At 37.4% G+C, this 25165-nt stretch overlaps 1 protein-coding gene across 15 annotated transcripts in view; it reads right to left on the bottom strand.

Moving 5' to 3' along the window:
• Positions 1-25165, bottom strand: part of HFM1 (helicase for meiosis 1) — a 122148-nt gene that overhangs the window by 62964 nt on the left and 34019 nt on the right. For all 15 annotated transcript variants that reach the window (XR_004259746.1, XM_032247856.1, XM_032247861.1 and 12 more), the window contains 7 exons: positions 21081-21124; positions 20876-20977; positions 20332-20477; positions 20020-20114; positions 19249-19382; positions 15911-15958; positions 11865-11945 (listed from right to left, as the gene is read on the bottom strand). Coding sequence is in view for 14 of the 15 variants with exons in the window: in XM_032247856.1 (XP_032103747.1) it covers positions 11865-11945; positions 15911-15958; positions 19249-19382; positions 20020-20114; positions 20332-20477; positions 20876-20977; positions 21081-21124 (650 nt within the window). In the remaining variant the exon portion in view is untranslated. The remainder of the gene's footprint in view (positions 1-11864; positions 11946-15910; positions 15959-19248; positions 19383-20019; positions 20115-20331; positions 20478-20875; positions 20978-21080; positions 21125-25165) is intronic.

Here is a 25165-nt window from a genome sequence, read left to right on the forward strand (position 1 = left end):
TGAAGCTGGACCCCTTTCTTACACCTTACACTAAAATTGACTCCCAGTGCATTAATGATTTAAACATAAGACCTAACACCATAAAAATTCTAGAAAAAAACCTAGGCAATACCATTCAGGACAAAGGCATAGGCAAGGACTTCATGACTAAAACACCAAAAGCAATGGCAACAAAAGCCAAAATAGACAAATGGGGTCTAATTAAACTTAAGAGTTTCTGCACAGTAAAAGAAACAATCATTAGAGTTAACTAGCAACCAACAGAATGGGAAAAAATTTTTGCAATCTACCCATCTGACAAAGGGCTACTCTCCAGAATCTACAAAGAACTAAAGCAGATTTACTGGAAAACAACACACAACCCCATCAAAAAGTGGGCAAAGGATATAAATAGACACTTTTCTAAAGAGGACATTTATGCGGCCAACAATCACATGAAAAAATGCTCAACATTACTGGTCATTAGAGAAATGCAAATCTAAAGCACATTGAGATACCATCTCACACCAGTTAGAATGGTGATCATTAAAAATTCTGGAGACAACAGATGCTGGCAAGAAGGTGGTGAAAAAGGAACACTCTTACACTACTAGTGGGAGTGTAGATTAGTTCAACCATTGTGGAAGACAGTGTGGTGATTCCTCAAGGATTTAGAAACAGAAATTCCATTCGACCCAGCAATCCCATTACTGGGTATATACCCAAAGGATTATAAATCATTCTACTATACAGACACATGCACATGTATGTTCACTGCAGCACTGTTTACAATAGCAAAGACCTGGAACCAATCCAAATGCCCATCAATGATAGACTGAACAAGGAAAATGTGGCACATATACAGCATGGAATACTACACAGCCATAAAAAACAATGAGTTGGTGTCCTTTGTAGGGACATGGATGAATGTGGGAACCATCATTCTCAGCAAACTGATACAAGAACAGAAAACCAAACACCGCATATTCTTACTCACAGGCGGGTGTTGAACAATGAGAACATGTGGGCATAGGGAGGGGAACATCACACACTAGAGTAGGCTGGGGGGTGGGAGGCTAGAGGAGGGACAGCAGAGGTGGGGAAGCCGGGGAGGGAAAACACTGGGAGAAATGCCTGATATAGATGATGGGGGGCCAGAGACTGTAAACCTCCATGGCATGTGTGTACCTATGCAACAACCCTGCATGATGTGCACATGTATTCCAGAGCTTAAAGTACAATAAAACAAACAAAACAAAAAATATTTGCAAGTAAAGAGAAGAAATAAATAAACAACTTGCTATTAATATAGCCACTGAATGATTAATATTCTCATAGGAAATTCAGGATATTTCAAAGTAAAGCAACAAAATAGAGTGGTGGGGAGCATGGAGGCCATGAGAATGTATCTTGCAGACCTCCTACTGCAAGAAGTGTCAGTGACCGATGGCCCCAGCTGCTGTACTCTGAATAATAGTCATGTTTACACAGAGATCATACTTTCATGAGATGCTCCCAACTAATGACTGAGCACGGCAGGTATGCTAAGGTAGATCTATGAGATTTCCTAATAACTTTTCCAAATGTTCTTAGAATTGCATTGCAGACTAAGGCCCCCCTCTCTCCCTCCCTCCTTGTGTTTCTCCCTCCCTCCTTCCAGACTAAGATCCTGCAAGGGCTTTCTCTCACACCCTTCTCTTGCACCTTTCTCTCGCACCCTTCTTGGAGGCTAAAATCCCTGCTGCCTGCCCTTCCTCCCTCCCTTCTTACAAGTTAAGATCCCTCCCTCCCCTCTTGCCTGCAGGCTAAGATCTATCTCTCTCCCTCCCCCACTTCCTTCCAGAGTTATTGGATTCAACTATAAGTTGTCTATTTGAACATGCAAATCAAAACTACATTGAGATACCATCTCACGCCAGTTAGAATGGCAATCATTAAAAAATCTAGAGACAACAGATGCTGGAGAGGATGTGGAGAATAGGAACACTTTTATACCGTTGGTGGGAGTGTAAATTAGTTCAACCATTGTAGAAGACTGTGGCGATTCCTCAAGGACCTAGAAATAGAAATTCCATTTGACCCAGCAATCCTGCTACTGGGTATATATCCAAAGGATTATAAATTGTTCTACTATAAGGACACATGCACACGAATGTTCATTGCAGCACTGTTTACTATAGCAAAGAGCTGGAACCAACCCAAATGCCCATCAATGATAGACTGGACAGGGAAAATGTGGCACATATACACCATGGAATATTATGCAGCCATCAAAAATGATGAGTTTGTGTCCTTTGTAGGGACATGGATGAACCTGGAAACCATCATTCTTAGCAAACTGACACAAGAGCAGAAGATCAAACACTGCATGTTCTCACTTATAGGCAGGTGTTGAACACATGGACACAGGGAGGGGAGCACTACACACTGGGGTCTGTTGGGGGGAAACAGGGGAGGGGCAGTGAGGGGTGGGGAGTTGGGGAGAGATAGCATGGAAGAAATGCCAGATATAGGTGATGGGGAGGAAGGCAGCAAATTACACTGCCACGTATGTACCTATGCAACAATCTTGCATGTTCTTCACATGTTCCCCAAAACCTAAAATGCAATAAAATAAATTAAATAATAATAATAAGTTGTCTAAAAACATCCCTCCCACCTTTCCATCCTTCTTTCCTTCCTTCTGTACTTTCTCACTCCCTGCCCCACTACGTTCCCTCCCTCCCTCCCCACACATTCCTTCCTACCCTCCTCTCTTTTCTCTTCTTACCTCCATCCCTTCCTTTCCTACTTCCCTCCATCTCTTCCTTTCTTCTTTCCCTCTATCCCTATCCTTTAAAGAGGTAAGATCTGCATCCCAGTTTAATGACTCTTCCAGCCTCTTGCAGTTACCACCTATCTTCAGAAGGTTAATCTTTCTTAAATTCACGTTAGACAAACAACAGAGGCCGGCAAGGTTGCAAATTATAAGGAATACTTCTACACTGTTGGTGGGAGTGTAAATAAGTTCAGCCATTGTGGAAGGCAGTGTGGCAATTCCTCAAAGACCTAGAAATACCATTTGACCCAGCAATCCCATTACTGGGTATATACCCAAATGAATACAAATCATTCTTTTATAAAGACACATGCATACATATGTTCACTGTGGCACTATTCCCAATATCAAAAACATGAAATCAACCTAAATGCCCATCAATGACAGACTGGATAAAGAAAACATGGTACATATACACGTGGAATACTATGCAGCCATGAAAAGGAATAAGATCATGTCCTTTGCAGGAACATGGATGGAGCTGGAAGTTGTTATCCTCAGCAAACTAACACAGGAACAGAAAATCAAGCACTGCATGTTCTCACAAATGGGAGCTGAACAATGAGAACATGTAGACACACTAGGGGGAACAACATACCCTGGGACCTGTTGAGGAGGGCGAGGGGAAGGACAACATCAGGAAGAATAGTTAATGGAGACTGGGCTTGATAACTAGGTGATGGGATGATCTGTGCAGCAAACCACCATGACACATGTTTATCTGTAACAAACCTGCACATCCTGCACATGTACTAGAACTTAACATAAAAGTTGAGGGAAAAAAAAACTTGGCCTTTTGAGCCCTTTTCTCAGTACACATTACCTGGCAAAACAGGCAAAAACCTCAATTCAAACATACAGATGAAAATACCTAGATACTTGAGTATTATAATTACAACCTAAAAAGCAAAAACTATATGAAGCAGAATTACAGGAACACACAAACTAAAAACAGACATACAAAAAGTAAACTCAAAGAGAAAAAAGAAAGTAATATGAAGAAATAAGAAGTCATAAAAATAAATCAATTAGAAATACTATGTAAGAACATTACATCTACCTTAGTAACAGGCTAACAAACACAAACCCAGCACCATGCAGCATCTTCCACAATTTGGCGGGGACTTTGTGTGCCCACCAAGCTCACAGACCCATCTCCAGTGTTGTACCCCTTTTTTTCTGGGAGGCCTCAGGTGACCTGGCTGCAGCCTCTGTCATTCTGTGACCTGTAGATACTAGGAGATCCATAGGGAGAACTCTGGAACACCAGAAAAGCCAAGAAATTAGATGTACAAATAAGAAATCATGTGAGCACACAGCAAGATAGTGACTATGTGCAAAGGAAGATAATCTTCAATAGAATCTGACCATGTCAGCACACAACTCAGACTTCCATCCTCCAGGAACTGAGAAAGAAGGAGGGGAACCAAGATGGCTGACTAGACGCAGCCAGGAAGAGCATCTTCCACCAAAAGACCAGACCATCAGGAAGACTGGAACACTCTAAGCAGATCTTCAGAAGGAAGGCATTGAGGGTGGTTGGAGGGAGGACACAGGCCCTGGGTAGAAGCTGGGAACACTGCACTGGGCTGCCAAGCACCATGACTCATTCCCAGTCCCCAGTGGCTCTTTGGGAAGGGGTGAGTTAAACAGGTGAGGAGTCACCCACTCTTGCCATTGACCCCTGGAATCTTAGTTGCAGAAGACCTCATGACCCCCACAGATATTTAAGTTGGCAAAGAGAACTGCCTGGAAAAGTGGCAGGAACAGGACTCCACCCTGTTTGGAGCTCAAAGGGTTTGGCACAGGAATGGCTACAGTGGAGTACAGTCAGGAACACCAATCTCTCCAAGACCTGCCATGTTCCTCTAAGTGGCTTTGGCCTTCATTGACTGTTGGACCTGGACAGAGCAGGGGAGTCTTGCCCACGTGATGGGGCCAGTCTTATCTGAGTGCCCCTTATCTGCCAGCCTCTTCTGGGGTCCCTCCACGGCCAAGCTCACTTGCAGTGTGGCCTTAGATGCCCAACTGGGTTCCTAGTGGCCACCAACATAGCTCCTTGGCCAGCAGATGCCACCTTACCATTAGACGGACCCTGCCAATGTGCACCCACCAATAGCCTCCTCACACTGCTTTGTTAGCGCACACCTATCTGCACTGCAGCCTCCCCCAACCACTCTGCTGGCATGTACTCAACTATGGGTTTCCCACAATGCTTTTCCTAGCATGCACATGGTGCATGGCCTTGGCACCAGAGCTCCACCCCCATCCCCACCAGTGAACCACTGGTACATGTGAACCCCACTATGCTGCTGTCTTGCCACTGCCAATACACTGCAAATATGAACCCTGCTGTGCCACCACCACTGGTGCACTGGCCCAGACCTCACCATGCTACTACTCAGCCACTGTTGGCATGTACACATGAGTGCAAACTCTTCTGCCACTGCCCCATTGAAGTATGGTTGCCAGTGAACCAGGAACACCTCAAACCCTCCAGCGCAGCAGGTGCTAAACCTCAAGCGGCCAGCAACAAAAGCCGTGAGTCTGGTCCCAGTCCCCCACGGTTAGCCCAGCAGCACTGAGCTGAGCCTGAGCCCTCTGAAATCGATGTTCTTGCCAGAAACCACGAACTCTGGCAACTCAAAATACCAGAGTGTTGTCTTACTTCCAAACAACCATACAGCTCCCCAGCAATGGTTGTTAACCAGGCTGAAATGGCTAAAATGACAGACCTAGAATTCAGAACCTGGATGGCAATGAAGATCATCAAGGTTCAGCAGGAAGTTGAAACCCAATCCAAGAAATCTAAGGAATCCAGTAAAATGATCAAAAGGTGAAAGACAAAATAGCCATTTTAAGAAAGAACTAAACTGATCTGATAGAGCTGAAAAACTCACTGCATAATACATAATTTCATACAGAATTTCATAATACAACTGGAAGTATTAACAGCAGAATCAACCAAGCCGAGGAAAGAATCTCAGAGCTCAAAACCTAGGTCTTCAAGTCTACTCAGTCAGATAAAAATACAGAAAAAATAATAAAAGAGAATGACCAAAACCTCCAAGAAATATGGGATTATGTAAAAAAAAAAAAACAAATTTAAAACTCATTGGTAACTCTGAAAGAAAGGGAGAGAGAGAGGGAGCAAGAAACTTGGAAAACATAATTTAGAATACTGTCCAAAAAATTTCTCCAACCTTGCTAGAGGGGTCAACATTTGAATTCAGAAAATTCAGAGATCCCAAGTGAGATGCTATATAGAATAGCCATACCCCAAGACACAGTTATCAGATTCTCCAACGTCAACTGGAAAGAAAAAATATTAAGGGCAGCTAGACAGAGGGGCAGGTTACCTACAAAGGAAAACACATAAAGCAGATCTTTCAGCAAAAATCCTACATGCCAGAGGAGTTTGGGGCCTATATTAAGCAATGTTTCTTTTTCTTTTCTTTTTTTTCTGTTTTCTTTTTTTTTGAGACAGAGTCTTGCTCTGTCACCCAGGATGGATGGCAGTGGTGCAATCTTGGCTCACTGCAACCTCCTCCTCCCAGGCTCAAGTGATCCCGCCACCTCAGTAACCTAAGTAGCTGGGACTACAAGCACATGCTGTGCTGTCAAGCTCACCTAATTTTTAAAAAATTTTTTGCAGGGGCAAGGTGTCACTATATTGCTCAGATTGGTCTCAAACTCCTGGGCTCAAGTAATCCTCCTGCCTCAGCCTCCCAAAGTGCTAGGATTACAGGCATAAGCAACCATGCCCAGTCTTCACATTCTTAAAGAAAAGAAATTGCAACCAAAAATTTCATATCCAGCCAAACTAAGCTTCATCAATGAAGGAGAAACAAAATCCCTTTCAGATAAGCTAGCACCAGACCTGCCTTATGAGACGTCCTTAAGATAATCCTAAACATAGAAATGAAAGACCATTACTGGCCACCACAGGGACACACTTAAGTATCTTGACCACTGACACTATAAAGCAACTACATAATATGTCTACATAACAACACAATGACAAATCTACACATATCAATTGAATGTAAACAGACTATAATACCTCACTTAAAAGGTACAGAGTGACAAGTTGGATAAAGAAGCAAAGCCCAACTGTATGTCGTTTTCAAGAGACCCAACTCATATGCAATGACACCCAAAGACTTAAAGGGATGGAGAAAAATCTACCAAGCAAATTGGGTGAAAAAAAAAAAAGTTTGCTATTCTAATTTCAGACAAGATAGACTTTATACCAAAAGGACAAAGGACCCTGATAATGATGAAAAGCTCAATACAACAAGGAGATTAAACTATCCTAAATATATATGCACCTAATACTAGAGCATCCAGATTCACAAAACAAGTTTTTAGACACCTACAAAGAGACTTAGATACCCACAGAATAATACTGAGAGGCTTCAACACCCCACTGACAGTGGTATCACACTACCCCACTTCAAAATATACTATAAGACTACATTACCAAAACAGCATACTATATAAACAGATACACAGACCAATGGAGCAGGTTAGAGAACCCAGAAATAAAGCCACACACCTACAACCACCTGATCATTGACTAAGTCAACAATAACTAGCAAAAGGGGAAAGGATTCCTATTTAATAAACAATGCTGGGATAACTGGCTGGTCATATGCAAAAGATTAAAACTGGACCCCTTCCTTTCGCCATATACAAAAATAAACTCAAGATGGATTAAAGACTTAAGTGTAAAACCTAAAATGATTTTTTTTTTAAAGAAAAAAACCCTAGGAAAAAACCTAGGAAATATCATTCTGGACATAGGTCCTGGCAAAGACTTCATGACAAAGACTCCAAAAGCAACTTCAACAGTAACAAAAATTATTATTATTTTTTTTTTTGAAGAACGAGAGAAAGAAAGAAAAAGAATAAAAAAAAAAAAAAAAAAGAAAAAGAATAAAGGAAAGGAAGAAAGAGGAAGAGGAAGAGGGAGACAGAACAGGGGTGTTGCTTTATTGCCCAGGCTAGAATGCAGTCTAAAACTGGGTATGCCTGTAATTGTGTTTAATAATAGAGACATAAAAAAAAAAAATGAGGGAAGAAAATAATTAACAAGCAGTCAACCAATATTTTATTTAAGCCTGTAAATACGTGTGATGTAGTACTGATAAGAGTGTATATTTTGTGTATTTAAAGTGGAGAGTTCTATGAATGTTAGTTAAGTCTACTTGTTCCAGATCTGAGTTCAAGTCCTGGATATCGATGTTAACATTCTGTCTCATTGATCTATCTAATATTGATGTTGAAGTCTCCCGCTATTATTGTGTGGGGGTCCAAGTCTCTTTGTAAGTCTTATATATCTGGGTATTTCTGTATTGGGTGCATATATGTTTAGGATCTTTAGCTCTTCTTGTTACATTGATCCTTTTATCTTTATGTAATATCCTTCTTTGCTTCTTTTGATCTTTGTTGCTTTGAAATCTATTTTATCAGCAAAAATTGCAACTCCTGCTTTCTATTTATTTATTTTAGCTCTCCATTTGGTTGGTAAATTTTTCACCATCCCTTTGTTTTGAGTCTTTATGTATCCTTGCATGTGAGATGGATCTGGATGTAGCATACCAATGGGTCTTGGCTTTTTTTGCCTGTCTGTGTCTTTGGATTGGGGGATTTAGTCGATTTAAATTTAGAATTAATAACAATATATGTGTGTTTGATACTGTCATTTAATGTTAGCTGGCTGTTTTGCCCATTAGTTGATGCAATTTCTTAATTATGTTGATGTTCTTTATTTTTTGATATTTTTTAGAAAGGCTGATGCTGGTTGTTCCTTTCTATTTGTAGTGGTTCTTTCAGAAGCTCTTGTAAAGCAGGCCTGGTGGTGATGAAATCTCTGAGTGCTTGCTTGTTCACAAAAGATTTTATTTTTCCTTCGCTTATGAAGCTTAGTTTGGCTGGATGTAAAATTCTGGGTTGAAAGTTTTTTTCTTTAAGGATGTTGAATATTGGCCCCCACTCTCTTCTGGCTTGTAGGGTTTCTACTGAGAGATCTGCTGTGAGTCTGATGGGCTTCCCTTTATGGGTAACCTGACCTTTCTCTCTGGCTGCCCTCAGTATTTTCTCTTTCATTTCAACCCTGGTGAATCTGGCGATTATGTGCCTTGAGGTTGGTCTTCTTGAGGAATATTTTTGTGGTGTTCTCTGTATTTCCTGGAGTTGAATATTGTCCTGCCTTGCTAGGTTGAGAAAGTTTTCCTGAAAAATATCCTGAAGCGTATTTTCCAGCTTGGATTGATTCTCTTCGTCACATTCAGGTACACCTATCAAACGTAGATTAGGTCTTTCCACATAGTCCCATATTTCTTGGAGACTTTGCTCGTTCTTTTTTATCCTTTTTTCTCTAATCTTGTCTTTTTGTTTTATTTCATGAAGTTGGTCTTCGACCTCTGATATCTTTTCTTCTGCTTGATCAATTCGGCTGTTAAAACTTGTGCATAGTTCGCGAAGTTCTCGTGTTGTATTTTTCAGCTCCATTAATTCACTTATATTCCTCTCTAAATTGTGTGTTATTGTTAACATTTCTTCAAACCTTTTTTCAAAGTTCTTGGTTTCTTTGCATTGGGTTAGAACAAGTTCTTTTAATTCCCAGAAGTTTCTTATCATCCACTTTTTAAAGCCAGCTTCTGCTAATGGAACACAGTCTTTCTCCATCAGGCCTTGTTCTGTTTCTGATGAGGAACTGTGATCCCCTGTAGAGGGAGAGGCATTCTGATTTGGGGTATTCTCAGCCTTTTTAGGCTGTTTTCTTCCCTTCTTTATAGATTTATCCATCTGTGGTCTTTATAATTACCGTCTTTATAGTTGGGTTTCTGAATGGACATCCAACTTGTTGATTCCAGGCGCTAGAGTCTGAGCAACCCACTGCTCCGGCCAAAGCAGCGGCTTTAAGATTGATGGTGCTTTTCTGACTCTGCACCAAGAACCGCCACACCAAGGCAGCGGCAAAACCGCCTCACCGGCCTCAAGAGTCATGCTGGCGACACGCGGGGCTCCTCCGCTGGGAATCTCCTGGTGTGTGAGCAACAAAAATTGATCTGAAAGTGTGGCGTCCTCTCGTTCTCTGCTCTTTCAGTGGGAGCTGCTAGTGATCAGCCATCTTGGATCTCATTATTCAAAATTATTGAGTGAAATTTAATTAAACTAAAGAGTTCTGAACAGCAGAAGAAACTATCAACAGAGTAAACAGACAACCCACAGAATGGGAAAAGTTATTTGCAAACTATGCATCTGACAAAGGTCGAATGTCCAGAATCTATAACAAACTTAATAAGCAAAATACAAGCAACCCTACTTTTAAAATGGGCAAAGGACAGATATTACTGAAAAGAAGACATACACATGGCCAACAAGCATATGAAAAAATGGTTAATATTATTAATCACTAGTGAAATGGAAATCAAAACTGCAATGATACATCATCTCACACCAGTCAGAATGGCTGTTACTATTAAAAAGTCAAAAAATAATAGATGTTGGTGAGGATATGGAGAAAAGGGAATGCTTACATAGTGCTGGTGTGAATGTAAATTAGTACAGCCACTGTGGAAAGCATTTTGAAGACTTTTGTCAAAGAACTTTAAATGGAACTACCATTCAACTCAGCAATCCCATTACTGGGTATGTTTAAAGACAGAAAGAATGGTATCGGTGGATTCAAGAAGTACCATAAGAAAGAAGTGATAGTGGGAATAAGATTCTTGAGGAGAATCAAAGTATAGAAAAACAGATGAAGAAGCCTTAGTGATTCTTATGCCCCGTCTAGTGAAGTGCCCTAAAACACAAAAAAGACAATTCTCACAAATAAAATTAGGCTTATCAGAGTAAGGAGCAAGGACGAAGGGAAAAAATGTTATTAATGTAGGGCTGAGAGTCAAGGCAGCAAATTGTTTTAAAACTTAACCTTATATTAATATAAACTTTAACATGTTACAAGATCATATATTTCTATAGTATGGTTGCAAGTAAGTAAAAAATGCATTAAAAATGAATAGTACATGCCAAATGTTAACAGATAGATTCTGAATTCAAAGACAAATTCCTATTACCCAACTTTCAAACAATAAATTACCTTTACTTAAAAAGACTAATTGGAATAATAAAGTCATTTTCTCCAAAAACTTCTAATCATGAATGCTAAAAACCACAAAACATCCTTTCCCTCTTCTTTTATACTCTAAACAGAACTTACAGACAGAGTGACAGAGTTCAGGACATGCTACCCCAAAATGTGGCATCTTGGCATGCTGAATATTTTAAGCTGTAGGAATTTGAGACACAACATGTACAAGAAGAATTTTTCTGGCCTTCCCCTGAAGCAAGTCATAACACCCTCATGTGAGAGGTGCCCTTCCTATACCTAAAGAATGGGGCATCTTTATCTCCATAGACACAGAGAGGAATTTGAATGAACAGGCTTTGCTAAATTTCCCCAAATGTATTACGCATAGTTTATATCCCCTTTGTCCTATTATATTTCTCCATCACAACTGGCATAAAAATATTCAGGTTTAACCATTTATTTGGCCCTTCATTTCCTTATAAAGGCTCCCATATTACATAAAACATATTAAACAAATTTGTATGCTTTTCTCTTAATATCTTTTGTTATAGGAGTTCCAGTCAATGAACATAAGATAAGTAGAAGGAAAAGACATTCTTCCTAACCTTACAGAAACCTAACCACCAGATTATCAATGGTTGCATATTTAAGAATATAAAAAAGCATATAAAAGCATACCAATAAAAGTATATCTATAATAGTTACAACAGGTTTAAAGCCACCCAAAGATTCAAGCATTTCATTCCTCTGCCAAAAGTCACAAGAATCAGTGAAGACAATTCTATGTGCCTTTATACTTTTACAAATAGGACTTGTTTAAATTTATCATGCCTTATAGCTAATAATGATGATACACTGTTGAGAACTCAGATCATGATTTACTTTTATCATTTAAATTTTAGTAAAACAAATTATTTAGTTTTAAGTAAATAATTGCTAAGTTTATTAACAATGATAGGAAATTACCAGTTGGTTTGAAATTAACACCTTCATCCATCTTTATTAAGTCCAGGGATGATAAATCATTCAGATTCTTCAAACATAATTCTGTTTAATTATAGAAAACACATTTTAATTTTAGTAAAATAGGGAAGTAGGGCAAAATAACTTATTAAATATGCTAAAGTTGTGTTATTACTGTGTAATTGTTATAGAATAACCATAGCCCCTACTTAAATAAACCATAGTCCCTAATTTAAATTAAAAAACTGATATGCTAAAAACATTTTCTAATAGTAACAATACATGTAATAAAAATAACATTCAGTAAGTAGAAATAACACTTAAAACTTGTAATATTTAAATATACACATGTATTAATTTAATTCTCAAAACATCACAATAAGGTAGACACTGATATTTTCATATACAGGTTAGGAAACTAACGAATAGGGGCTAAGTAACTTGCTGCAAGTCTAAGTAACCACTTTGTTATCTGCCTTCCATTAAGGCAGTGGTTTTCTTTTGTCTTTAAACTTTGATCAAAGACATATTAATATGTGCACAAAGTATAAGAAGTCAAATAGTGCTGCAAAGATTATTCCAAAAATCACCAGTTCTTCCCCCCTTCCCTGTTGGCTACTTTCTTGAAGCAACAACTTCAAACTGTTTTAAATGATGCTTTTAGGTGTTTACTTTTGTTTCTCTGACAGGAAGCAATGCTAGTTCACGCTCACCATTGATGGGGATCAGAGCAATTGTAGTAATCTGCTGCTTACAGTTCCTTCCCTGCCTCATGCTCTAGTCCAGGAGATATAAGACAGTCCAGAGCAGACAGTGGGAATACTGTAATAGTTCAATCCTAAATCAAGCAGCCACTCACAAAAATGCCCTTAGAGTTCTTTGGAAAATACTTTAGTGTAAACAACACTGTTCAGACAGCTTGTAAGTGTTAAGTGTTTGATTAAGTAAAGATTTTGAAGTCTTTTCTAATTTTCTTAATTATCCACTATTAAATCAGTCCATTACCCATGACTCGGTAAGTCAATGAAAAATGCTTACTTTATTATATGCTGAGAATGATTCTAAGCTCTATGTTTACAGCAGTTAACAAGATAAGGTTCTTCTTTTTTAGAACTTATATTTTACAGAAGAAAGCAATCAACATACAAATAAATAATAAAGTTTTACCTATACCATAAAGAAACATAAGGCTGAGAAAGAACCTATATAGAATGATTGTGTAGAGTTTTAAAATCTTTTAACTAAAGCTTCTTTCTTTCTTTCTTTCTTTCTTTCTTTCTTTTTTATTTTGACAGGGTCTCACTCTTGTCACCCAGGCTAAAATACAGTGGCATGATCACAGCTCACTGTAGCCTCAACCTCCCAGGCCCAAGCAATCTTCCCACCTCAGTCTCCAGAGTAGCTGAACTACAGGCATGTACCACCACACTCAGTTAATTTAAAAAAAAAAAAAAAAAAAACCTTTTTGTGGAGGTGGGATCTCCCTATGCTGTCCAGGCTGGTCTCAAACTCCTGAGCTCAAGGGATCTGCCCACCTTGGCCTCCCAAAGGGATTACAGGCATGAACCACCATGCATAACCTGTATGTATTTCTCATAAATGCGATATATTTTCTAATATAGAGTAAAGCTATCACCCTAATTGTCAAAATAAACACATTACCTTTTCTAAAAACAAAGAAAACAACAATAATAACATCATAGAATAATTTTGTTTTACTCTCAGTAAAGGTGGATATAAATAAGATGCTACAGGAAGACCCCTCTAAAAAGTTAATATTTGAACAGAGACCTGAATAAAATGAAGGTGCACACCACGTAAAATATGCAAGGAGTGTTCCAAAAATAAGGAACAAAGTGTACAAAGGACCTGATGTGGAAACAAGTTTGGTGTATTTAAGGCATAGCAAGAGGCCAATTTTGTGAGAGTAGAATCAAAGAGAGAGACTGAGAGGACCTTAGAAACAAGAAGGTTACTCTGACCTTTCCCTGCGTGAAGCATGGTCATAAAGGAATTCTCTGACCTACCTTGTCTAAAAGTCTAAGATCCTAGTTCCAGGGTGTGGAATGGCCCTGTCTCATACCCAGAAAGAAAGAATGCTACACAGAGAGGCCAATAAGAATCTGAACAAATAGGTCTTGATAAGTTCCTCCCAGTTTATTAACATTAGATAATATCCTTTTTGTCCAATCATGTTTCCTGACAACTACCCATTTTTTTTCATCAAACTTGCCATAGAAATACAGTTATCCCTGGGTCTTTGGGTCTTAATTTCTGAAGGCTCCCATATCATATACAACTTTGATTATATAAATTTGTAATGCTTTTCTTTTGTTATCTGTCTTGTTACAAGAGTGTCAGCTGTGAACCTTGCAATGAATGAGAAAAAGACGTTACTTTTTTCTCTCCTACAATACCAAAACCTTAATATTCAGTTATATTTAGCTATTCTTGTTTAAAAGGCAAAACTCTGCTAACCCTATAATGACTGAAGATAAGGCAAATATGAACTGTGATTCTGCTAATTTAATAAAAGATAAAACATTAAAGTTATTCAAATATAGCAATATATCTCTTGAAATGTCTAATTGCTTGAGTGTATTTGATCACTATTTTCAAAATATATTTCATTTAAAAAATTCCATTACATTCTGGGGCTAAATAAGGGGGAAAAAAAATTCCATTACAAAATTAACCAATACCTTTAAAATAACACAATTATTTTATAACCTGTATTTCAACATGAATACAGCAGCATTATGAATATATGCTATTGGTTATTACGTGTTTTTTTGTTTTTGAGATAGAGTCTTCCTCTGTCACCCAGGCTGGAGTGCAGTGGCGTGATCGTGGCTCACTGCAACCTCTGCCTCCCAGGTTCAATCAATTCTCCTGCCTCAGCTTCCTGAGTAGCTGGGACTACAGGCGTCTGCTGCCATGCCCAGCTAATTTTTGTATTTTTAGTAGAGACGAGGTTTCACCATATTGGTAAGGCCAGTCTTGAACTCCTGACCTTGTGATCCACCCACCTCAGCCTCCAAAAGTGCTAGAATTACAGGTGTGAGCCACTGCACCTGGCCATGACCATGTTTTAACAACATATTTATTCTTTAAGCAAGACAATTTTACTGTTTCATCTTTATCTCCACATTTTTATTTGCCACACATGTATATCCAAGTAGAGAATAAATTTAAATTGGCTAAATATTTTTAGTGGGTCTAACATTTTTTCTTTTACTAAAGAGAGAGTCTCAACACAATGAAAAGGTAGCAATTTCTAATCCAAATAAATGCCTAACAATATTTTGATATTTTTAAAAACAAGTAAAAAACACCAGGTGATTAACTGAATAACAAAGCTGAGATTAAGTAGGAATATATCTTTGGCACAGGTTGGAATACGAAGCCCATAATCAATCTAGGCTTATATTTTAAGTAGAAAAGAAAAAATACATGTTGGGCATGGTCGCTCACACCTATAATCTCAGTGCTTTCGGAGGCAGACATGGGAGGATCACTTGAGACCAGGCTGGGAAACACAGTGAGATCTGCTTTCTACAAAAAATACAAAATTAGCGAGTTGTGGTGGCTCATGCCTACAGTCCCAGCTACTCAGGAGGCTGTGGCAGGAGGATCATTTGAGCTCAGGAGTTCAAGGTTACAGTGAGCTATGATCATGCCACTACATTCCATCTTGGGTGACAGAGTAAGGTTGTTTCTTAAAAAAAAGAAAAAAAAAATAGACTGTGTATCTGTAGGCACATTTTCAAAGACCAGGGTCATGTTAGAAATAAAAACCAAATAAACTAAGTTAACATTTTATACAAAAAAAGATATTCTGATAGAATTAATAAATTCATTAATTCAGCAAAAAAGTACGTATGCCAAGCTTTATTAACGTGTAAAAAAGAAATAGTTCTCATTATTTTTCTGCATACAAGTTTTCGTCTTAAAAAATGATTTATAAAAGCATATTCTTACTTTCACAATAACTGAACTTTTTCACTAAAATATATACAATCTAATTATTAGAATGAAATGCAACTAACCTTGTAATTTTGCTTCAATTCCATCTTTATTCAATCCAGATGCAAAACCTGCATGTCATGAAAATTTACAAAGAGTAAAACAGAATGAATTTAATTCATCTTTACAGGCTCAGTTTATACCCCTGTTAACTAGAGAAGTCTAATTAAACCTTACATAAGAAAATAAAAACCTCAGCTTAGTGAGTTCAAACAAGGCTTAAATATCCATAAAAATAGCAAACAGGAATATCATATTTTAACAACAATGGTATGGAATAAATTCCCAAATGTTTTACATATAGCAAGTATCTGTCAAGTGATTAACATTTTCTAATGAACTTTCATTATAACATGAACTTCCAATGAAAACATGTTTGGTAATACAATCATTTTGCGCTACTCACTAAAGTTGAAACTAAACATACCTTTAACACAATAATTTCACTCCTAGGCACATACCCACAGATATATGTATACATGTGTATCCAAAAACATATATAACAATGCTAACAGCAAGATTATTTAAAATTAATAATTTCATCAAAAGATTTAAATTAATCTAATGAAATATTTTCCATTTATATGACATTAAAGAATAGATAAAGCTAGCCTATGGTATGTAAGTCAGAACAGCATTTACTTCTGGGGGCAAATACTGACAGAGAAGGAGGATAAGGGAACATCTAGAAAATGTTCTATATCTTAATCTGGGCTGTTGTTACATGTGTGTATACACACATATACTTAACTTCCTTGACCTGTATACCTCATATTTGTGCAGTTTACTATAAGTGATCTCTCAATACAAAAAAGTAACTACAGAAAATAAAGTAACTATGAAAAGGAAGAAATGAAAATTAAAACATGAGAAGATATCAATATTCATATATAATATTGATAAAAATACACAAGTATACACCCTGAAGGAAAGGCTGGAGAAACAAAATATGCATTTTTGAACACTGCTGGTGGGTATATAAACTACTAAAGTAGGAATTTAGCAACAGGTATCAAATTTATAAATGCATATATCCTTTGACACAGGAATTTCATTTCTAGAGATTTATCATACAGATAAGATTCATACATGTAAAAAATGCCGGGATTTTTTGCTGCATTGTTTGTAATAGCAAACAACCAGAAAAACTATAAATGTCTATCAATTGGGGATCATTTAAATGGGCAATACATAAGTAAGTGGAGTATTATTTAGCTATTAAAAAAAGCTTCCAGCCAGGCATGGTGGCTCACAGATACAATCCCAGCACTTTGGGAGGGTAAGCCGGGAGGATCATTTGAGCCCAGGAGTTTCAGACCAGCCTGGGTAGCACAGGGAGACCCTGCCTCTATATTTTTTTTTTCCAAAAGTTGGCCAAGTATGCTGGCATGTGCCTGTAGTACCAGCTATTCAGGAGGCTGCAGTGAGAAGATCACTTGAGCCCAGAAGGTTGAAGGTGCAGTAAGCTGTGATCACACCATTGTACTTCAGCCAGGGCAACAGAGCAACAGCCTGTCTCAAAAAAGCTTCCAAGACATACTAAGAAAAAATGAATATGCAGAAGACTAAAATAATGGAGGTTTAAAAAAATATGCCCACAAGGCCAGATGCAGTGGCTCATGTGTGTAATCCTAGCACTTTGGGAGGCCGAGGCAGGTGGATCACTTGAGATCAGGAGTTTGAAACCAGCCTGGTCAACATGGCAAAGCCCCATATCTGCTAACAATACAAAAAATTAGCCAGGTGTGGCGGCACATGCCTGTATTCCCAGCTACTCAGAAGGGTAAGGCAGAGAACTGCTTGAACCTGAGAGGCGGATGTCACAGTGTGCCGAGATTGTGCCACTGCACTCCAGCCTGGGCTACAAAGCGAGACTGTCTCAAAAAAAATTTTTTTTCCACAAATTATTTGATACTCTGCCCTCTAAGAGATAAAATTAATCCCTCTCGCCTTCATATGACCAGAACTCAGTTGAGTTGCTTCTAAAAAACAGAATACAGCAGAAGTAATGATGTGTGACTTCAGAGACAAAGTTATAAGAAGGTACTGCTGCTTCTACTTTAGTCTGTCTCTGTCCCTGTCTCTCTGTCTCTCCCTTTCTTCCTCTCTCGGGTCATTCACCCTGAGGAAGGTCAGCTGCTATGCTATGAGGAAAGATCCACCTGGCAAAAGACTGAGGACTGCCAACAGCTGCGAAACTGAGGCCTCTAACCTATTGCTCTGCGAGTGAGACAACTTAGAAGTGAACCTTCAAGCCCCAGGAAAGGCTTCAGATAACTGCAGCCCTAGCTGACATCTTGTTGCAATCTGAAGACAGCCTCTGACCCAGAGCCACTAAGACACTCCCAGATTCCTCACCCACATAAGCTGTGTGAGATAATAAATTCTGGTTGTTTCTAGATGACTTGTTTTGGGGTAATTTGTTACAAAGCAATAGAAAACTAATGCAGTATGCCACCAGTTGTGTTTAAAAGGTGGGAAAATAAAATTACATTTTCTTAATTACTTTTATATGCAAAAAAAATATTATGCAAAAAAAGGGTACACTAACGATTACAGAGCTAGGGGAGGGAAAGGGGAGATATGGGAATTGAACAACTGTGTGGGTGGGAATACGCATGGAAGACTTTTACCTGTATGTATTCCTTTACTTTATGATTTATGACCTAAGTAAATCTATTACCTAGTTGAAATATAAATCTTTAAGTGATATGAATATTTATACAGATATTCTTTTAATATAGGCTTATATTAATTACTCTTTGAGATCTGAAAGTTTTGAACCTCATGCATTAGAATGATACTGTAATGAGTTAGGCTTTAATTTGGTACTCAACAACCCCAGGTATAGGCTATTTTATAACCTATACCACATGAAAAAACCTTCTGGTAGCCACATAACCAGATGGGGGTTAGCTTTGGAAGCAAGATGAAAATTGCAGCAGCAAAAATAGTACTATATACTTTCATTTCTTATAAATTAAAAACTAAACAGTCATAAACTCAGAATAAGTGAGTAGTTGAACACCAAATACAGACAAAATTCAAAACTTTTTTATAATTTTAACTTATTTTCAATGATTTATTCATTTCTGTTATTTTTATCAGAGCTGAATTTTTTTCTACTAGGTTTATTTTTAATGGTGCTGATTTCAAACCTTATTGAAACACTAAAAGCAAAACAGATAAAAATTTCTCAGTTTGCCTACTATTGTCTCTAAATGTATTTGGGACTGTTGTTACCTTTTATTTTTATTTTCTATTAGTTTCTTTAATCTTATCTATTCTGTAACTTATTAATATAAATACAGGCCTAGCTGGCTTGAAAAAATTACTACTTTTCCAAGTCAAAGTAACAAACCATAATGAGATGGATTTTTCAAGGCTCTGATATAAAGCAAAGTTGATCGTATCCATTCCAAAGCAATATTCACATCCGTGATGGTATGCAGTACTATTTCTGCATTTAAATGCTCAATAAGATGTCTGTGCAAACTAATGAAAAAAAATTTTGCATTACAAATATGCATTTCAATGCCATAACTCTTACTTTTCAAAGTTAATAATATATAATATACCCATTGCTACTTTACTAATTCATGAAATATAACTTAATTTCCAAAAACATAAAAGAAAACCTTAAAAAGTCAGTTCAACTTTTAAAAATGCTTCAGATATATCTCTCTACTCTATGGCTATAGAAGGCAGACTATTGCTTTAATAAAAGTTAAAGCGTAAATTATATACTACTTTCTCCAAAAGAGAATACATTAAATACCTTACTAATAGGTCCCGGATTGCCTCTGTTATTAAACTAAAATAAGATGTGAAAATGACATTTCTCCTCTATTACAAATTAGTAATTATATTTATGTAATTTCATATATGTTATAATAATTACTAAGGCTTTATTACAAATTAGGGTTATAAACAAGAATACATGCTTGCCAAGAAATACCACTGAATAAAACTACTACCTTTTTAAAAAATATATAAACTTTCTAGTTAAATTGTTGAAAACTTTCCAGAATATGGCCTTAAAAGAAATCTCCAAGCCAAATTTTCTTTTGATATTTTAAAAGGAAATAAAATAAGCTATATTAGCATCTTTTTGGAACATTTTCTGTATTACCTGCTTTCTACAGTGTCTCTACAAGCTAACATCTGAATGTACTTGTCTCTTGTACTTAATCGAGTCATGATAACTGCAGTGGCTGTAGTGTCAAACTGGGGAAAAAATAAACAGAGAAATTTAGTGAAGAAGAGCACATCTTGGTACCAGTCCTCTGCAATAACTCAAGACTTTCATTTTATACTAAATAGTCTCTCACTAATATTACTTTCAGCCTAATATAATTATGACATGCTAATCAAAAAATACCAAAAATGGCTTTTTGTTTTTATCATGTTTTTAAGTATAAAAAGCAAAGTTATCGTCACTTACTTGAGGTCGACCAGCTCTACCAATCATCTGTAGAATATCTGTTTCACTGTACTCTTGAAACAGTCCTCCAGCATAATGCATTGTAGATTTTATAACTACTAGGTGAGCAGGCAAATTTACTCCCATAGCTAAAGTACTGGTAGTAACTGCATCAGATTAAGACATAGTAATTTCAATCCATATAACTTTATTGTTTCAGGAAGACTTTTTTTTTTATAAAAGACATTCTTATAAATGTAATAAAAACTCATATATAAGAAATTTAGAAAAGAAAAAAGAACATTACAAGCTAAAATAGTAACACACCTTAAATCCAAAAACCTATTATTGTTTTTCAAATTACACTATGTTCAATAATATGATAAACAACTAAATACTGCCAGAGAATTTACTGTAGCATCTACATGCATAGGTAACCACTTAATTTTAGATTATCAGAAGAAAAGCAGAAACAAGCAGTATACTTGAGATTTTTCTTTTTTTCCTCTTAGAAATAATTTTCCAAAATATTTTATAGTATCCACAAAAAATATGTTTTACTTACAAAGAACTGGTAAATCTCCAACACTAAAAGCTCCCTCAACTACTTTTCTATCTGACAGCTCCATACCAGCATGATGATAAGCAGCACCATCTTTTAAGATATCTGTAGCAGAAAAGTATCACCTGTTACTATTAATATTTTATCAATAATTGTCACCTTTTATCTATATGTGAAAATGCTATTCAAAAATTATCTCTAAACCTACCTCTCAGTTTTGAATCTCTTACGGAATATGCATACTTCTGTAACCTATTTAAAAATACGATAAAATTATTGGGTTACTCCTAGTAACATTAGAGAACTCTGAAATGTTTTTATTAATTATTTTAAAACTTAAGAGATACCAAAAAATTTTCTCAATATCAATATCTGAAAACTAACTTTGTGAAGTAGAAAATATTTAAGTTTCATATGCAAAAGTCCCTAAACTTATCAGCTGTAATATTAAAGCTCACTTTTAAATGAAGAATTTGGAAAACTCACTTTCCACAAGAAAAAAACATAATTGGTGATTTGAGTCAGATATAAGTCTACTCTCATAATTTCCCTGAAAAATTCTGTAGAAAGTAACAATTTCTAAAACTACTATATCACTAGTAAGTAAGCCAAACAAAACAAAACAAACATGGTAATAAACAATAGTTGTTTGCAGTGCTGTTGAGACATGGCATTTAAGAAAACTAGGTTGGGAGGAAGCAAGATGATCGACTAGAGATGCCTAATGCTCACCCTCCCCGCAAAAAAGGAGCAAAACAATGAATAAACAACTAACAACATTTTGACCACACTGACTAAAGGAAAGTGCCTCTCTATAAATTTGAAACAGATTATTATTCTACCAGTTGTGCAGACATCAATACAGAGACACAGGAAACATAAAAAAAAAAAAAAAAAAAAACGCACACGCACACACAAGAAACACAACACCCCCAAAGGAACACAATAATCTTCCAGTAACTGATTCCAAAAAAGCCAGAAATTTGTAAATTGCCTAAAAAGGAATTCAAAGTAATGATCCTAAGGAAACTCAATGAGATACAAGAGAATACAAATATACAGCCCAATGAAATCAGGCCAAGTGGGTTTATTCCTGGCAAGCAAGGCTGGTTTAATACATGCACATCAACCACTGTGAAATATCACATCATAAATGAAAGATAAAAAAAGGCAAGATCATCTCAATTGGTGCAGAAAAAGTATTTAACAAGTCCAACATCCTTTCTTGATAAAATCTTTTAACATGCAGGCATATAAGGAAAACTTCTCAACTAACGTAACAAAGGCCATTTATGAAAAACCCATAGCCAACATCATAATCAATGGGGAACAACTGAAAGCTTTTCCACTATGATACAGCACAAGGCAAGAATGCCCACTTTCACCACTTCTACTCAACATAATACTAGAAGTGCTAGTAAGACCAATCGGATAAGAAAAAAAAAAAAGGAATTCAAATTCGAAAGGAAGTAGTAAAATTATCTTTATTTGCAGAAAACATTATCTTCCATGTAAAAAAAACTCAAAGACTCATTAAAAAAAACTGTTAGAACTAATAATTCAGTAAAGTTGGAGGATTCAAAATCAACATACAGAGATTAGTAGCATTTTTAAATACAAATAATCTAGCTGAAAAAGAAATCTAGAAAACAATCCCATTTATAATAACATTAAAAAATAAAATGATTGGGACTAAGTTTAATTAAGGAGGTAAAGTACACTGAAAGCTATAAAACAATGGTGACAGAAATTGAAGACAAAAATAAATGGAAAGATACCCTGTGCTAATGGATTGAAAGAATTAATATTGTTAACATGTCCATACTACCCAAAGCGGTAGAGATTCAATAAAATCCCTATCAAAATTCCAATGGCACCCTTCGCAGAAAGAAAAAAAAATTGTAAAATTAGTATGGACTTACAATAGGAACAGCAAAACTGAGAAGGAAAAGGAAGTTGGAGGTACACTTTCTGATTTAAAATTATACTACAGGCCGAGCATGGTGGCTTACACCTGTAATCTTAGCACTTTGGGAGGCTGAGGTGGGCAGATTATGAAGTCAGGAGACCAAGACCATCCTGGCTAACATGGTGAAATCCCACCTCTACTAAAAATACCAAAAATTAGCCAAACATGGTGACACATGCCTGTATTCCCAGCTACCCGGGAGGCTGACACAGGAGAATCGCTTGAACCTGGGAGGCAGAGGTTGCAGTGAGCTGAGATTGTGCCACTGCACACAGCCTAGGTGACAGCACAAGACTCCACCTCAAAAAAAAAAATTATACTACAAAGCTGGACTGACCAAAACAATATAGCACTTGCATAATAATAGAAACATAGACAAATGGAACAGAACAGAGAGCCCAGAAATAAGTCCAAACATATACAGTCAACTAGTTTTCCATCAGGGCACCAAGAAAAATGAGAAAACAATAGTTTCTTCCATAAATGAGGCTGGAAAAATAATTTCCATATGCAAAAGAATAAAACTGTACCCTTATCTTATACCATACACAAAAATCAACTCAAAAATCGACAAAAGATCTAAATGTAAGACCTGAAATCACAAAACTCCTAGAAGAGAACATAGGGGCAAAGCACCTTGATATTGGCCTTGGCGATGAAATTTTGGGACGTCATACCAAAAGCAAATATAAATAAATGGGAATACATCAAAGTTAAAAGCTTCTGCAATGCAAAGGAGGCAATCATCAAAATAAAAGGACAATCTATGGACTAGAAAAAAAATTTGGAAACCATATATCTGATAAGGGGTTAATATCCAAAATTTATAAAGAACTCTTACAAATTAATAGCATTAAAAAGCCAATTTAAAAGTCAGCAAATGATCTGAAAGAACATTTCTCCAAAGAAAACATAAAAATTGATCCATCCAAGATAGCCTATTAAAAGTAGCTGCAGCCTACAACACTCACAGAGAGGAATGAAAAGGGGTGAGAGAATTCAGCACCTTTAACTGAAATATCCAGATTCTCATATCGGGACTGACTAGGCAAACACAACTCATGGATAATGAAGAAAAGTGTTGGGGGTAGGGGGCATTATGGCCCACCCGGGGGTGGCATGGAGCCAAAGGAACCACCACCCTCAGCCCAGGGAACCAATGAGTGATGGTGCAACCCCACTCAAGAAACCACGCTTCTCCCACAGATCTTTACAGCCCATGGATAAGGAGATCCCCTAGTGTGCCCATGCCACCAGGGTCTTGGGTCTGATACACAGAGCTATGTGGAGTCTTGAGAGAGCAGACATTCAGGCACACACGGAGATCCAGGAATTTTACATGGTCTGGACCCAGGATCCCTAGTAAAGACAAGAAATCCATTTGTACATATCTCTAGGCAGGCAGGGGGCTGAATCCAGGAAACCAAGAAACATCATTCTGTGAGCACCACTTCCATGGCACCTTGCAAGTTAAGATCTACTGGCTTGGAATCCCAGCCAGCCAATGGCAATGGATTGGAGTCCACCAGAGATGGGTCTGAGTTCCTGTGAGCAGGAGGAGCCGCCATCTCTGTGCTTCGGTTGATTCAGCTGCTCCAGCCTGTCAGCTTTGGAGAAGACAGGTAGTCCAGACAAGGAAGGGTCCCCCACAATGCAGCACACCTGCTCTACCAAAAAGCAGTCAGACTGCTTCTTTGGGCAGGTCCCTGATCCCATTCCACTGACTGGGTGAGACATCCCAACTGGAGTTTCCAGCCACCTCCTACAGGTACAGATGGACTGGCAACAGGTCAGTACTCCCCTGCAATGGAGCTTCTAGAGGAAGTAGCTGGCCGTCATCTTGGCTGTTTCACAGCCTTCACTGGTGATACTACCAGGGAAAGGAGAAACTGAGGCAACTAGGGTTTGGAGCAGACCTCCAGCAAACTGCAGCAGTCCTACAGGCCTGTTAAAAGCAAAACAAACAAACAGAAAACAAGAACATCAACAAAAAAGGCCCCCAGAAAAACCTCATTCAAAGGTCAGCAACCTCAAAGATCAAAGGCTGAAAACTCCAAAAGTCATAGTGTCTCTTCTCCAATTGACTGCAACACCTCTCCAGCAAGAGCACAGAACTAGGCTGAGACTGAGATGGCTGAATTGGCAGAAGTAGGCTACAGAAGGTAGGTAATAACAAACTTCACTGAGCTAAAGGAGTATGTTACAACCCAATGCAAAAATGGTAAGAATCATGATAAAACAATACAGGAGCTGATAGCCAGAACAGCCAGTTTGGAGAGAAACATAACTGATCTGATGGAGATGAGAAACACAACATGAGAACT

Source organism: Sapajus apella, unplaced genomic scaffold (assembly GCF_009761245.1).
Source record: "Sapajus apella isolate SASKATOON/1434 unplaced genomic scaffold, GSC_monkey_1.0 scaffold64, whole genome shotgun sequence".
NCBI lineage: Eukaryota > Metazoa > Chordata > Mammalia > Primates > Cebidae > Sapajus > Sapajus apella.